Consider the following 15,261-nt stretch of genomic DNA (forward strand, 5'->3'; position numbering starts at 1 on the left):
GCCACCCCCTACCTCAAGAAGTGCCTCCTTCTGACGACTCGCAAATTCAACATTGCCACCCTCCGTCTCAAGAGGTGCCACTTTCTGACGACGCGCAAGTTCGGTAAAGGTGTTCACACTGCTGAGACCCTGAACAAAGCGCCAAGAAGGAAATTCAGAAATGAAATGAAGATTTACACAATCCAGTTAAGCCATGGAGAAGATGACGCATACCCGGATATTGGAAGAGCTGAAAGTCACGAGAGCCGCCGGATCTGCCGGACCTGACCGAAATCCACCTGCACGATTCTTTGACCTTCGTTGCTTTGCTTGGGGAATGTCCACATTCCGACTAGGGGACTTTCTCTTAGTTGAAGAAGGATCCCTCAACAACGGGTGCTTTACCAAAACCTCAGGGGAGGGTTTACCGCGGGTATTCTCCACTGTATTATTCACGAAATCTTTGATAGCAAGGAACTCATCCTGCCATAACGCATTATACTTGGAAGTCGTCGACGGGTTTCTTTCCAAGGGCAAGAAGGGGATACTCTTACTCGGCGCAAGGGCACTGGCGTCGAGAACGGCGGGCAACGGATTCTTTGAAGCAACCGGCTGACGATCAAGAGGGACTCCTTGGTCAAAGCCCACATGTCGAGCTGCCCGATCAATATTGTAGGAGACTACCTGAAACGATCCTTGAAAGAAAGACGGTATATAACCAGGCACGCAAGTTCGCATGAATACAACCTCTCCAACACTCATATTCGTTTCGTCAGAGAGAAAAGACATGTTCGGAGAAGAAGCAAAAGTGTTAACCTGAACTATGGATGCGCACACCGGGGCGCACGGGTGAAAGTTGACCACGTACGAATTGTCGAGAAAATCAACCAAGTTTGAACCGTCTCTTGGGCGCCTATTCGACCGGCGAAGTATCCTCGAACCGCCGCAAGCCTCGGGAAGTGTAGCCAACGGTTTAGGAGCGTATCTCTCGAAATTCTCCCATAACCATGCCTGGAGGAAAGCGGCATGGACATACGAGTCCACTTTCATGTAGCCATTTGAAGCGTGCATGTCTGCAACCAGATGATGCAAGTGTATGTACATAGAACCAAGAAACAATCCGCCAAGGGGGAGAACGGAGCCTTTCGCTAATTTTATGGCAAGCTTGATAAGTTCCGGTCTTATCTCCTTCCTATCAGAGCCATCATCGAAAATATCTATAGATAACCAAAGAGCCAAGAATGTCGCGACATGAAGTGTACTATTCTTTTGATCTGGCTCCAACTCATCGGGAAACCATCGAGACACCCATCAGCTGTAGAAACACCTTGTCTCATTTTCTTTCCGAACGAACCCTTTCGACTTCACAAACAGAGCGGTGCGTATCTCTTCTTCATCTTCTGATAACTTGATATCGAGGTTTCCTGTTATGGGAAGATTCAGCAAAATGGCCACACTTTCTAAGGAGATAGTCATTTCGCCCCACCTATATACGGTCGTGTGATTACCTGGACACCACCTGGAGATGAAAGCAACCAGACTCGGGATATCTTTCCTAACTTGAAGCGTTGCAGAGGCCGCGACATCATCAATGATTTGCTCCCCGGTCAAGCTAGCTCTTACGCAGTCTTGGCTTATCATGAATCGCATTCATTTATCGAAAGAACGCAATGGACTCACACTGATTTTAAAGTCAATAGGGGATGCAGAGTACTCTCCTCTGTGGAGACAGAACCGTATTACACCTTCTGGTCGAACCGACCGGGTCCTGATTTCATCTTCTGAACCGGTCAGAAGAATCGGCACATACTTGGGATGATTTCTCCTAGCTGTGGCAGAAAACATTGTGAAGAATTCATCATCCGTGTTTGGTTTGGAGTTGCCAACGTCTTTTGGTACAGCAAGACTTTTCCCAGGTGACATCCTAACGAAAGTTTCTTACGCTTTCGCTATCGAGGTAACTACACTGGAAACAAAACAAAGGGAAGTTACTACAAGGTGCATGAAAGCTATTTTGTCAGCAACGAAGAATTCATTTTAGACGTGAACCAACTTTTTTTGGTTGCAAAGTCATAACATGCATAACCGAAGAAATGGAGACTACCCAACCCTACGAAGCCACGGAAAGCACACTCCTTGCGAAGCCGTACCTTGAAACGGAAAGTACGCACCCGACCAAGAAAGCATGCTCCCCGCAGAAACTATATGCACGGCTACACCAAGGAAAGGGAGGAAATGCTAGAAACTAGGTTTTCGTGGGGAAGGAATGGGTGGCAGTTACCTTCCCGTGCATGCCTACTTTGCGTAATAATTAAGGTGGCCAACATTATTACGGTATTCACGCCAAATTTCTACAAATTCATGGATGTATATCTACGGCTAGGGTTCACACCAATATAGAAGAACAATATTTCTACAAGTTCATGAAAGGTACACCTATGGCTAGGGTTTGCACCAACACAAGAAACACAAGAAAAACAAATTGAAGAGGAAACGCTGGAAGACATACCTGGGATACACTTGCTCACTTTATTGCTACCGCGTGGCCAGGACGTAAGAACAAAGGTGTGAAATAAAAGGGAGAGGCCGACCCCTTTTATAGGCGTGACACTTTGGAGTTTGAATAAGGAAAGAACTTCCTATTTGAGTTAAGTAAGGAAAAGAGGCAATCGGGCCCGCGAAGACAAGCCACCACTGTGCAAACAGTCTGCGCCATGCCTTGCCTCACCGTGCCAACAACCCGCGCCATGCCAAGCCAACACCATGCCGAGCAATCCGCACCATACCAAGTCCGCGCCAACGCCCACGCCACACCGAGCCAACGCCCAATCCCGAGCCCAAGCCAACGCCCACGCAAAGTCTACGCTAACGCCCCCATTTTAAGCCAATACTACGATGGCGGCTCCATTCCAAGCCAATACTACGCTGGAGGCTCCTATTTCGAGTCAAGCAACGCCAACAACTCGCCAAGCCAGCACCTCCGCGTTCCCTATCCCAGCACAGATGACGTGGGACCAAGCCAAGTCGACAGTCTACATCTCACCATTTTATGGTCTAGCCAACAACACCACGAGTAGAATTTACACAAGGCCATCAACACAAGAATCACGAATTCTCCCCACCTCTCGAAAAAGGTTAGCCGGGTTTTCCTGACCATCTTTTCATGACTTTCCATTTCGATTTTGTCCTTGCCTGTCACCATCTCATGCTTACCTCGCAACAATGCACCTGTTCCGAGCTAAGCAGGGGACTTAATGTTGATGGTGGTTTTTAGTTTAGGGTTAAAATCGTAAAACCTTACATCTGACATGACGTCACTATGGCCACTAGCGCAATTATTGAATCATTCAACATGACTACGTAAGAATTACCAGGGTACCTTTTTTTATATATACATGTCTCATATTCCACGATAGAACCCTTAGTATTGACCGACATCATCTTCATACCAAACCATAATTCTCACACCACACGTGCCAATGGCAAACCATGCCAGCCACGTCTCCGCGCCAAGGCGTGCCAATCATGCCAGCCGCGCCACCGTGCCAATGGAAAACCATGCCAGCCACGTCTCCGCGCCAAGGCATGCCAACCATGCCAGCCGCGTCACCGTGTCAATGGCAAACCATGCCAGCCATGTCTCCGCGTCAAGGCACGCCAACCATGCCAGCCGCGCCACCGTGCCAATGGAAAACCATGCCAGCTACTACTACACCGAATTCCCGGATTAGTAACAACAATTCGTAACGACTTTGTGGCCGTTACAAAATTCCCGTTACAACTGCCCGTTACGAAACGGTTATAACAGGCACTGGCCGTTTCGAATTTTCCAAAAATTCGTAACAAGGGAGAGACGTTCGAAAAAAATTTATAGGCGTGCCAGCGACACGCTTGGTCACACCTGGGTCGTAACACCTAAGTTCTTTCTGGGGCCCACATTTCTAACAATCCATCTACACCGTATATACCTATACTAATATCTCTACCCTTCATATGTTTCTCGAGATGCACTTTTAAACATAAAACCCTAGATAATATTCCCTTCATCTTTTATTTCTTTTCTATCCTATCATTCTGCCGCATCGTCTCAAGACTCTCAACCTCTTCATCTCTGTTGCTTTCTCTCAATCTCTCTACCCAAAACTGGGAGGAACTTCCTTCAATTTTGATTTTCTATACACATCTTCCTCCTTTTTTTTTTACTTTAAGAACTTCATAACCTAATATGCTTTTGAGGGTGATTGATGTTGTATGGATTTGTTAAGAAGATTGAAAGATGTTGGTAAGGGTGATTGATTACTGTAAGAAGCATGTCGAGAATCCTATGAGATGGTTGTTCTGATGATAATGAATTTGTTAAAATCGATTAGCCTACCTTGTTCTATTTTATCCAGTAAGGTTTTTTTCCTTCGATTTTCTAGATCTCATTCTTTATTTTGGTTTCTTTATCAAGAGTATTATCTCTGCGTATGGTTCGGATTCGATTGTATCTATGTCAGTGATTTATGGGTTTTTGAGATTATGTAGCGATTTAGGGTTTTCATTTAGGGGTTTTTATTTCTTTGATTCCTGTCAATGAATCAAGTCTAGCTTCAAAACCCTAATGATTTAACCATCATACATAATATGGGTGCTTTTTGGTTTTATAGATTTTGGGTTTTTTATGATGATTTTGTAGAAGAAGTGTTGGGGTTTTTGTTTTGAATTTCTGTCAAATTGTTTATTTTCTCGGTTTGGTTACTGCTTCATTTTCTGTCAATTGTACTTGATAATCTGTGATTATGTTTGATAAATGATTGAATTTCATTCTCTTATCAGATGAGGGCTCTAGAGTAAACAATGAGGTGAAGTTGTTGTTAGGTTGAACTTTGATGAACTGAGAAATTAAGAATGTCATGGAGCTGAGAATGATACAAATTTGTGATGTTTTTAGCTGATTCTTGAGCTAAGAATTCAGAGAAGAAAGAGTCTGGTAAAACTAAGCTCACTATATTTTTTGGTACTCAGACTGGTATTGCTGAAGGATTTGCTAAGGTAAAGTACAATTAGTTTCTTTTTTTACGCAATTCGTTTCTTTTGGGGTTTAGCTGTATTTTGCCAAATTTGGGAATTTTTTTTGTGTTCATCTCATTGGTAGGAATATTTGAATATTCTTTGAATCTGTTGGATTAACAGAACCAACACCTTAATTAGAGAATGAAAATGATGAACTCAAGTACTTCGATCTTTCACGCAGTAAATTTAATTAACGGGAAACTGCATAAACTTTGTTAAAGTTGTGAACCTTTGTGTCTGTATCTTAGTTTTTGAGAATAATAACACGTCTTCCACAGTAAGTTAGGAAAACCATGGAGAAAAGTGTCCAATGTAGTTGAATCCGAACTTACTTAAAGTCCATATTTCTTTCCCTTAGGTTTTAAGTTGCTTGACGTTGATCCTAGGTTCTTGAATTTTTTGTTGTATTCGGATCAAGGTTGTGTTTGTTGTAGGTATTGGCAGAAGAAATTAAGGAAAAGTACAAGAAAGCATTTATTAAAGTAGTTGACCTGGTAAGTGTTGCATGAATTGTTGTCTGCAACTTATGAAATGCCTGCTGATTACAGTTCGATTTCAAGTCTTATTAAGAAATCTAGAAATGACGAGGAGAACCAAACTAGGGTTTCTGTTGCGACGATGTCTTTAGGTGATGAAAATTCACATGAAATTGATGGGGATTTGCATAGTAGACAACTTGTTGTTTATGGAAGAGAAACTATGCGGAGACTTTTTGCTTCCAATATCCTTGTTTCTGGGATGCAAGGTATCGGTGCAGATATTGGTGAGTCTACTACTCTATTACTCGGTCTTGTTGAGTTTGATTCTGAATTTCGTAGTTAGGGTTTCAGTCTGACATATGTAGCTATTGAATTCGTTTGATAGATCTTTTTACTGTTTTACCCTAGCTGGTTCTGAGATAATTCTGTGTAAATTTATACTTGGATCCTTAATTATGCTGTGTAAATTGCCCCAGGGATCTGATCTAGCTGTTTGAAATTTTGATTGGTTGAGTGTTGTGGTTCTTATGGAAGTTTTTGATCATTGATACAGTGATACATCAGCTTTTAGGCATTTTTCGTTGATGAATAAAAATAATACTTGTATTGTGTTCTTGATTTGGTTGTAAGCTAGTAGTGACATATGCTTTTGATGTTAATAAGTGGTAAAAGCTTGTAGGCTTCTTTGCTCTGTGATGGTCCTGTTTTTTCTTTCGCTGTTGAAAGCTTATAGTGGTTCTTGCATCTTGTAGAAAAAAATCTTATCCTTGCTGGTGTCAAATCTGTGACATTGCACGATGAGGGAAATGTTGAACTATGGGACTTGTCCAGCAACTTTATTTTCTCAGAGGATGATATTGGAAAGAATCGTGCAGTTGCTTCTGTAACGAAGCTTCAAGAACTGAATAATGTTGTTTTATTTTCTGCTCTATCAACCCCTTTGACTATGGATCAACTCTCTAATTTCGAGGTACTTGTTGTTCTCTTCTATGGATTTCTAGCTTTCTATTAATATGTCCATCAATTTCCATTGTTTTGCTAACTCCTGCAATTTCCTACTAAATATTACAAAATAAGTTAATGTTGGGGTAGATAACTAGCATACATGATACTTCCCATTGGAGTTGAACTAGTCATTCCATGTTTCATTATTTTTCTTTACGTTTTTCTTAATGTGAAGTTGAAGCTTAACACACTCACAGGGGCGGAACTACCCTTGGACTAGGGCTTGCTTAAGCCAGCCCTAACAAGATACAAAAACATTTTTTTCATAGCCCTTTTTTAGTTGGGCCATAATGTGTGTATAAATTTTACCCTTAAGCCAGCCCAAGAAAAGAGTCAAGTCCTCCCCATAACCAAAGTCTAGTTCCACCACTGCATACTCAGTATTTAAGTGATAGATTTTCTGTCATTAATTGCCAAATGTATTGCAAATTTTGGATAGGATACTTGACATCCTGATATGGTGCTAGTGGATTACTTTGATGCTTTTCTGTACTTATTCTGTTTTGTGTGTGTTGGGTGATGTTGTGCTTTCTTTTATCGGGTGGGGTGTTTTACTGAGTTTGTTGTTCGTGGTGTCCAGCAAAGTTGTGAAGGAAGAGCATACTGTGACTTGTCGTACCGCGACTACAAAGGTGTGTTTGTCCTGCATAGAATGTGATGAACTTTTTATTTACGGTATCTTAGGATGGGAAGGAGTTGTGCTTATTTGGTTTCTGACATTGATTTCCTGTCAAGTTGAATGAGATGTTTCTTCCTGGTCGAATGCCAATCAGTTCATATAGAATGTGATGAACTTTTTATTTACGGTATCAATGGATTGTCAAGCCACAAACTACTGTCAAGTTGAATGAGATGTTTCTTCCTGGTCGAATGTCATTTATCTTCAACATGGTAATTATCTTTTTCACATGCTCTTTAGATTTTTATAGAACTTCCGATGCCCGTTATTGAGATTGGATTTTTAGTATGATAGGTGGGTTGCAAAGTGTCTTGAACTGATTTGTATGGTAGATGTTTTCCTTGTGGTATTTTTATATATGATGAACTAGAGGCTAACTGGTGCTTTGTATTTTCAGGTTCCCGATAGTGGATCATGGAATTACCACATCAATGGAGTGAAGCATAACACTAACCTGACGTGTGGGATAAAGCTGGGATCGATGGTGATACTGATAACATCAGCTCGTAAGTCTTTTATGATTACATCATACTTTACTATATACTCTTGTGGGCGTGGATTGACACTACTGACATGTTTACTTTTCATTGAGGTTATCTGATAGATTTTGCTTTGCCTCATCTAATTCACATATCTTGATTGCAGGTTTGGTGGGATAGCCTTGGCTTATGAACTTATATGAACTGATTGGCATCTGATTGTTGCTTTTCAATATTGTAAGTTTTGTAAGTTATGATGTAGGAAGTTTCTATGAACTCAACAAGTTTTTTTAACTTAGAATTTGATTCTTACAAGAATTTTGGCACTTAGAAGAATTTATTTTCTTCTTTGGTTGAAAGTTATATGAATTGAATGATCTTCTTTGATTGAAAGTTATATGAATTGAATGTTCTTCGTTGATTGAAAGTTATTTGAATTGAATGAATGTGATGGAATGAAAAAGGTAGGCTGGTTATTGGAATTCCGGCGTAATTTCAGCTGAAAATGAACTGCCGGTTAATATTGAACTGGTCAATGTTGACTGGCAGTAATTTTTTTGTTGTTAAAAAAAGTTCGTAACGGCTCATAGATGTTGCGATTGTCAAGTTACAAAAATTTCGTAACGGCCCCCGCCTGTTACGACTCGCCACGTAGTAACGGCTCGTGCCTGTTACTAACACCATTACAACCCAAAATTCGTAACGGCCCCATTGCCGTTACAAAAAAAATGTAACACCCCTTTTTGAAACAGGCAAGAGCCGTTACAACCTGTTTTAGTAATGGCTCATTTATGTTACTAATCCCAAAATTTGGTGTAGTGTACGTCTCCATGCCAAAGCCATGTCGTCCTTACTACATGTCGCTGGCTGCCAAAACGAAGGGTTGCAACAATCAACATCCACCCTTCCATCTAAGATGCAAATCTTAGCCGTCAAAGGTCGCCAGCTAACGCGCGGTAACCTTTTGCCCAACGTCAAGCCCTAATTTTGGTCGCGCCCAAACTATGCCAAACCCTAGCTTTTGGCCGCGCCTAAACTATGCCAAAATCCTAGCTTGGCCACGCCTAAATCATTCCATGACCGGCCTTTCCTTCACGGCTGCCAAAACGAAGGGTTGCAACAATCAACGGCCACCCTTCCATCTAAGATGCAAATCTTAGTCGTTCAAGGTCGCCAGCTAACGCATGGTAACCTTTGTCCCAACGTCAAGCCCTAATTTTGGTCGCGCCCAAACTATGCCAAAACCCTAGTTTTTGGCCGTGCCTATACCATGTCATGACCGGCCTTTCCTTCACGGCTGTCAAAACAAAAGGTTGCAACAATCAACGACCACCCTTCCATCTAAGATGCAAATCTTAGCCGTCCAAGATCGCCAGATAACGCGTGGTAACCTTTGGCCCAACGCCAAGCCCCAATTTTTGCTGCGCCCAAACTATGCCAAAACCCTAGTTTTCGGCCGCGCCTAAACTATGCCAAAATCCTAGCTTGGACACGCCTAAACCATGCCAGCCACACCACATGTGCCAATGGCATGTCGTGCAACCTTTCCGCGCCAAGGCATGCCAACCGTGCCACATGTGCCAATGACATGCCGTGTCAGCCGCATCTCCACGCCAAGGCATGCCAGCCGCACCACATGTGCCAATGGCATGCCGTGCAACCTTTCCGCGCAAAGGCATTCCAACCGTGCCACATGTTCCAATGGCATGCCGTGTTAGCCGCATATCCACGCCAAGGCATCCAACCATGCCACATGTGCCAATGGCATGCCGTGCAACCTTTCCGTGCCAAGGAATGCTAACCATGCCGCATGTGCCGACGACATGTCGCGCCACATATCCACGCCCAAATCATACCAACCATTCCGGCGCTCCACATGTGCCAATGACATGCCAGCCACATCTCTGCGCCAAGGCATGCCAACCATGCCAGCCGTACCTTTGTGCCAAAGCCATGCCAGCCTTTCTCCATGTCGTTGGCTGCCAAAATGAAGGGTTGCGACAATCAACGACCACCTTTCCGTTTAAGATACAGATCTTAGCCCTCCAAGGTGACCAGCTAACGCGCGGCGAACTTTGGCCCAACGCCAAGCCCTAATTTTGGCAGCGCCTAAACTATGCCAAAATCCAAGCTTGGCCACGCTTAACCATGTCAAAGCCATGTCGTCCATGCTTTCATGTCTCTGGATACCAAACGAAGGGTGCAATAATCAACGGCTACCTTTCCTCTCAAGATGCAAATCCCGACCGTCGAGGGTCACCAGCGAGCCGGCAAGTCTCTGAAGCTCAAATTGCCAAACATCAACAACATTCTACATGTTTTCCACGAAAACACTCGAGACATCAACGCATGTCACAAACTGAGGGACGCTCATTAGGGTATTGGTTTGGCGGTTTACAGCGTGCAGCGTACACTACGCCCGTTACAAGATAGTGCCATAAGAATGAGGCGGTTAGTAAATACAGGGAGTAATGGTGAAACGCTTTCCTTCATTATGAAACATCAATTCCAAGCGTTACCAATTACCACCTCCTCCCATTTACTCATCCATTTCCATTTCTTACGAGATCAGAGTACATTTCACTTCGACTTGTATAAATAGCTCTTACCTATTACCACCAAACAAAAAGTTTTGGTCACGAGCATACAACACTCAGAAATCACTTGTTAGCTTTCCCATCTGTTATCTTTCACTTTCTGATACAAGTCAAACAACTACTCTTCCATAATCAACTACTCTGGTCTCAACACTCTCTTCGCTCCTCTCCCCAAAACCAACCCTTCTCCTTCACTTTGTGACCGAAACAAGTCTCGAACGACCATTTCTTGGTTTAGGCCGGATTTGTACAGATTGATCTCTCGAATCAAAAGTACTCCCTCGTAGTACATTATTTAGGGTTAAGACTCGTTTCTCACCCACAACACGAAATTACCGAAACCAGCAGAAATTGTTTTCACCCTCAAACATAAGCTTATTTGAACTCTATATACACATAGTATTAAGGAATACAATACGAGGTTTATTGCTTAACCATTAAACTTTGTAGATAAGACATCGACATAATCATTTGAATGCTATTGTGATTATGTATGGGTACGAGGTGAGGATTTCATCCTAGGGAACAATGTTTACATGTGTTTTAAGGAAGTAAATTCATAAACTTGTTTGTGGACCGAAAAAGAAATTGCCAGGTGTTATTGTCTTTGTTATTCATTGCATATCTTATGAACAACCAATATGTGTGATAGAGTATAACCGCTCACAACTTGTTGTGTTCTTGGTAGAACTATACACAAAGGCCTAACTTATGTATTGGTATAACTTTTATTAGTAAAACTGATCTTAAGTAATCACTTGTGGTATGATCGGATTTTGTGTGTCTGACCAATTAAAAGGAAAGGGGAACCGATCCTTTTAAGGGGTGCAGTACATCAAAGGGAACCAATCCTTGTATAGGGTGCAGCAAGGTTTATAGCAGAAAGGGGAACCGATCCTATGGACATGTGCAACACATTTTTAGGCAAAGATGGAACCGATCCTATGGACATGTGCAACACATATAAGTTAGATACCATATATATGTAGGGAACCAATCCTAGTACCTAGTCAACCGAATTTTTGGAAAGCTAGTGTGACTATGCACAATACTCACATGGAGGTATAACCGAAACTTGTTTTGGTAGAACTGAAAACCCATGATTGTGATTGAATTGGTTTGATCAATCACATAATTCTTCAAATTCAGATGAACCAATTCTAAACTTGTTTGGAAGTGTGGAAAATATGTTTCAAGGTTGTAAGTGTGAAAGAGAACTTACAAAGTTAAGATTCGACAAACTTTGAACACGTGCTGTGAATGTTTATTTCTTTGTTCAAAGATATTCCTTAGCGGCTAAGGGAAGAGAATCCCAGGATTGAAACATAAGTAGTTTAAGAATCTTTTAATTAAGGTTATTAATTTCATTTGGTAGGGAAATTACAGAATTAGTAATGTGCATTTACTAATTAGATTTTTCGATCGTTATTTTTGGACAGAGCATTTCCAGGAATTATGAAAACCGAATCTGTGCTTTAATGAGTATCTTGAGAATATTTTCGGTTTTGGAAATTCCTTGGTGTCCAAAGTTTCGTGTCTATAAATACTCGAAGTTTGCCTTTCTAGCAAACTAATCCTTCGTACCAACAGATTTACTGTTTTGTTGTTGTTACTGGTGTAGCCGCCTATTCGGAGAGGAGAGTAACCTAATTAGGCGAAATCTCTTACGGTCGCGCAGTTTAAAGTCCTCTTTGGGATTGAGAATCTCTAGCACGACCCGTTGGTGGGAAATTAGATAATTGAGGTTTATCTTTTGTTTTCGATTGATTTGATTGACTAACGGTGGTTGAAATCTGATTGCACCTAGTTTGTTTATTCTTGAGAACCTTCTCTTCTGATATAAGATTCACTCAAACTAGTTCATAGTTTCGACGGGTATCTTTAGACTGTTGTTAGTTCTAAAGACGATCTTGTGATAATCCATTGTTAACATACTCCGTTCTTTGCGTGATTGATTACAAGAGATTCAAGTGATTGTGTGCAGGTTTTTATTGAAGATTTAAGAATATTTGAAGACAAAGAAGATATTGAAGATCTGACTTGGGTTTTATAATCTTTGGTGTGCACAATACTTGTTTCGGTAAAATAGGATTCAATTAATAATCGGTTTATCCTTGTGGTAGATTGGATTGATTAATTGAGTAGATCGGCATCAACACGATTCTTAGGATTAAAGGTGTTGTAGGCTTAATCTTAATTGATTACCTTTGGGTAATTGAATATAAGATAGATCTAAGGACTTGACGAAGGAGTTTTTGTTGAGATAAACGGAAGAGCCTTTGTCCGACTCATATCACTTGGTTGAATAGAGTTGATACCAAACAGATTTGTTGTTCCTTTACTGTTTGGAATACGAACCAAAGGAATTGTTCCAAGTACGTGACTTATTTATAAGTTGGAGGCGTGAGAATAAAAAAGGAACTAGGTGAACTATAGGGTTAGTTACTTGGTCTCAACTATACGAAGTTAGTGTAATTTTGTGTAGCGGCTTAATCCTGAGAGTATTTAATTATGGACTAGGTCCCGGGGTTTTTCTACATTTGCAGTTTCCTCGTTAACAAAATCTTGCTGTGTCATTTACTTTTATATTCCGCATTATAATTGTTTTATTATAATTAAAGTAAATTACACAAACGTTAATTCCTATTTACTTGATAAGAAATCCTATTGTGTTTGGTTAAGTCCGAACCTCTGTATCAAGTAAACATACTTTGTTGTTGTATTGTCTCGATCTCGTATCCATAGACGATCACACGAAGTGTGAACCGATTAGTTGTATGGTCTCGACTCAGTCCATAGACAATCACTTTCGGAGAAAGGACTTATAGGTAGGAAAAGTTTTAGCTTGAGGTATATTTGGGTACCCTCGCCTTTTCAATTGGTATCAAAGCAGGCAAACACGAAAAGATCTAACAATCTGTGTTTGGTGCGATCCAACCTATAAGAATTGAATCTAATGTCCGATTCTGTTAACGTTATGCAAGAGTTTGAATGCTCAAAAGTTGAAGATGTTAATACTTCGTTGACTCATGATCCAGGAGTTACGAAAACATATACGCCTTTTTCTGAGGAAAAAGAAGATGCTGATAAAGAGTTGGTAAAACTCTACAAAGTTTTGTTTATGAGCTCTACAAACTCTACAAAACTCTACAAAGTTTTTTTTTAAATAGACCTGCGTCTAATGTTAAAGTTTTGTTTATGAGATTTCACGAAAACAAAATTTATTTGGAATATGTGGAACTTTACAAAAATAGAAAAGACCCCATTTGATAGACGAACGCTCATTCGAGCGATTTTTTTTTTTTGCAACTTACGTGAGTTAATAATTCACGTTGAATTTCTTTTTTAAACAATTTACGTGAGTTATTAAATCACATTAAATTTTATTTTATTTTATTTTTAACATACGTGAGTTATTCACGAAATCTTAAAACTTTGTAAAATCAAATATTGATTTTGAGTAATTGCTAAAAGCAAACAATTATTGATAAAATAATGTTTTCATGAATTTTGTGATTTAATAGCGTATGCTCCTGAAAATCAATGAATGTTTACTCAGTGTAAGTTGCTCACACGGTGAAAATTATGTGAATTGCTCACATGATGGAAATTTCGTGAATTGATCATAGTTTTATGAAAATCAAGTTATGATTTTGAATAATAAATTTTTGTTCGTCTTTGCAGGTTTGAAGAAGCGAACAGATTCTCGAAATTTTCGTGTTATAGTCACTACATCTAGTGAAACTGTAAACAGGTAAGAGTCAAATTGTTACCATTTATGTAGATGCTGACGCGAGCACTTTCCATGATCCATTATTTTGTTGAATGATGTGCTGAAGTAGAAATGTTATGCATCTGTCACAACCACCTTGCAAGAATGACTGACTCCCATGATGACACTTCCAAAAATGATACTTCCAAAGATGACATCTCTCTACAGATGGAACTTCAAGAAATGGTACTTATGGGACCTCTATTGATGAAGAAGAAGAAACACATGGAATAAAGAATATTCCGAACACTGATGATGAGTTCTTTGTGGTTCATTATAGACCTGAAAAACGTTTCACAGTTTCTTCATTTCTCCTTCTTATAGATCCAATGGATTTTTCTCAGAGAAAATTGGCGTCTCCTCGAGCGACCATTCGATTCTGTCTACAAGGAGGGGATTATGATGCTTCACACATAGACATCAAGCTTTCCCTAAAACCTTTAACAGACTTATCTGAATGGTCAAGATATATGTTGGGGTATAATCATGTGAGAACCAAGTTGGATCGTGCACAAGTGACACGATTTATTCAAGCAGCTGGAGACTTGTTGATTTACCATGATGTGAGATCTATATTAGCTTTGCTCGCTCGCTGGTGTATTCCTACTCATACTTTCATACGCAGGTGGGGAGAATTTACCATCATTTTAGAGGATGTGGTTGCTTTATTGCATCTCTTAGTCACGCGTAATTTTCCTGCAGCACTTTCGGCAGATGAGAATGCAATATCTGATGTTTTGACAGCTATTATGCATGATATCAACAACTTATCCAGCAAATGTTGTTATGCTCAATGGTTAAGGTACTGGTGGCCGTGATATGGAACTCCTTAAAGACATGTGGACGGTATATTAAACATTGTTGCTTTCTTGTGCTTGTGGTTATCCAGAGATGTATTTGAAGATAATGGAAACTTGTTGAAGCCATTCATGATTCCCCTTGCCATTAAGATATCTCAAGGTGAGAAACTTCCCATCGGTAGCCTGTTCTTGGGTTCACTATTCTCCAGTTTAGATTCATTGGTCATAGATTCCAGTGTTTCCAATGGTTTTATGAAAGTTGAAACATATGTTAATACAATGTTTCTCCAAGCCCTAGTGTAGGAGCGCTTCAAGAATTATGCACCAATCCCTCGTAGCATCTTGCAAGGACCAAATGTTGATGATCGTCATGCTTTCCCTAAGAAGGATAATGCCAGGATTATGCGCTGGTCTAC

General features: G+C 40.6%; 1 protein-coding gene across 4 annotated transcripts; it reads left to right on the forward strand.

The window, feature by feature from the left end:
* The first annotated feature begins 4,131 nt into the window (after nt 1-4,131).
* On the forward strand, nt 4,132-8,032 carry LOC113320118 (ubiquitin-activating enzyme E1 2-like). 4 transcript variants are annotated; one of them, XR_003345917.1, is made up of 7 exons: nt 4,132-4,372; nt 4,798-5,013; nt 5,469-5,797; nt 6,266-6,483; nt 7,099-7,409; nt 7,595-7,703; nt 7,843-8,032. XR_003345917.1 is itself a non-coding variant. In XM_026568057.1 (5 exons), exons 1-3 carry the CDS (start codon nt 5,566-5,568, stop codon nt 7,174-7,176), a joined length of 528 nt encoding a protein of 175 aa, XP_026423842.1. In that variant the 5' UTR covers nt 5,020-5,565; the 3' UTR covers nt 7,177-7,409; nt 7,595-7,703; nt 7,843-8,032. The 4 variants fall into 4 exon arrangements, 1 of the variants encoding a protein (XP_026423842.1); XR_003345919.1 differs by having other exon boundaries at nt 5,583-5,797; XR_003345918.1 differs by lacking the exons at nt 4,132-4,372; nt 4,798-5,013 and having other exon boundaries at nt 5,020-5,797; nt 7,099-7,150; nt 7,254-7,409.
* The last annotated feature ends 7,229 nt before the right edge of the window (nt 8,033-15,261 follow it).

Source organism: Papaver somniferum, chromosome 11, assembly GCF_003573695.1.
Source record: "Papaver somniferum cultivar HN1 chromosome 11, ASM357369v1, whole genome shotgun sequence".
Taxonomy (NCBI): domain Eukaryota; kingdom Viridiplantae; phylum Streptophyta; class Magnoliopsida; order Ranunculales; family Papaveraceae; genus Papaver; species Papaver somniferum.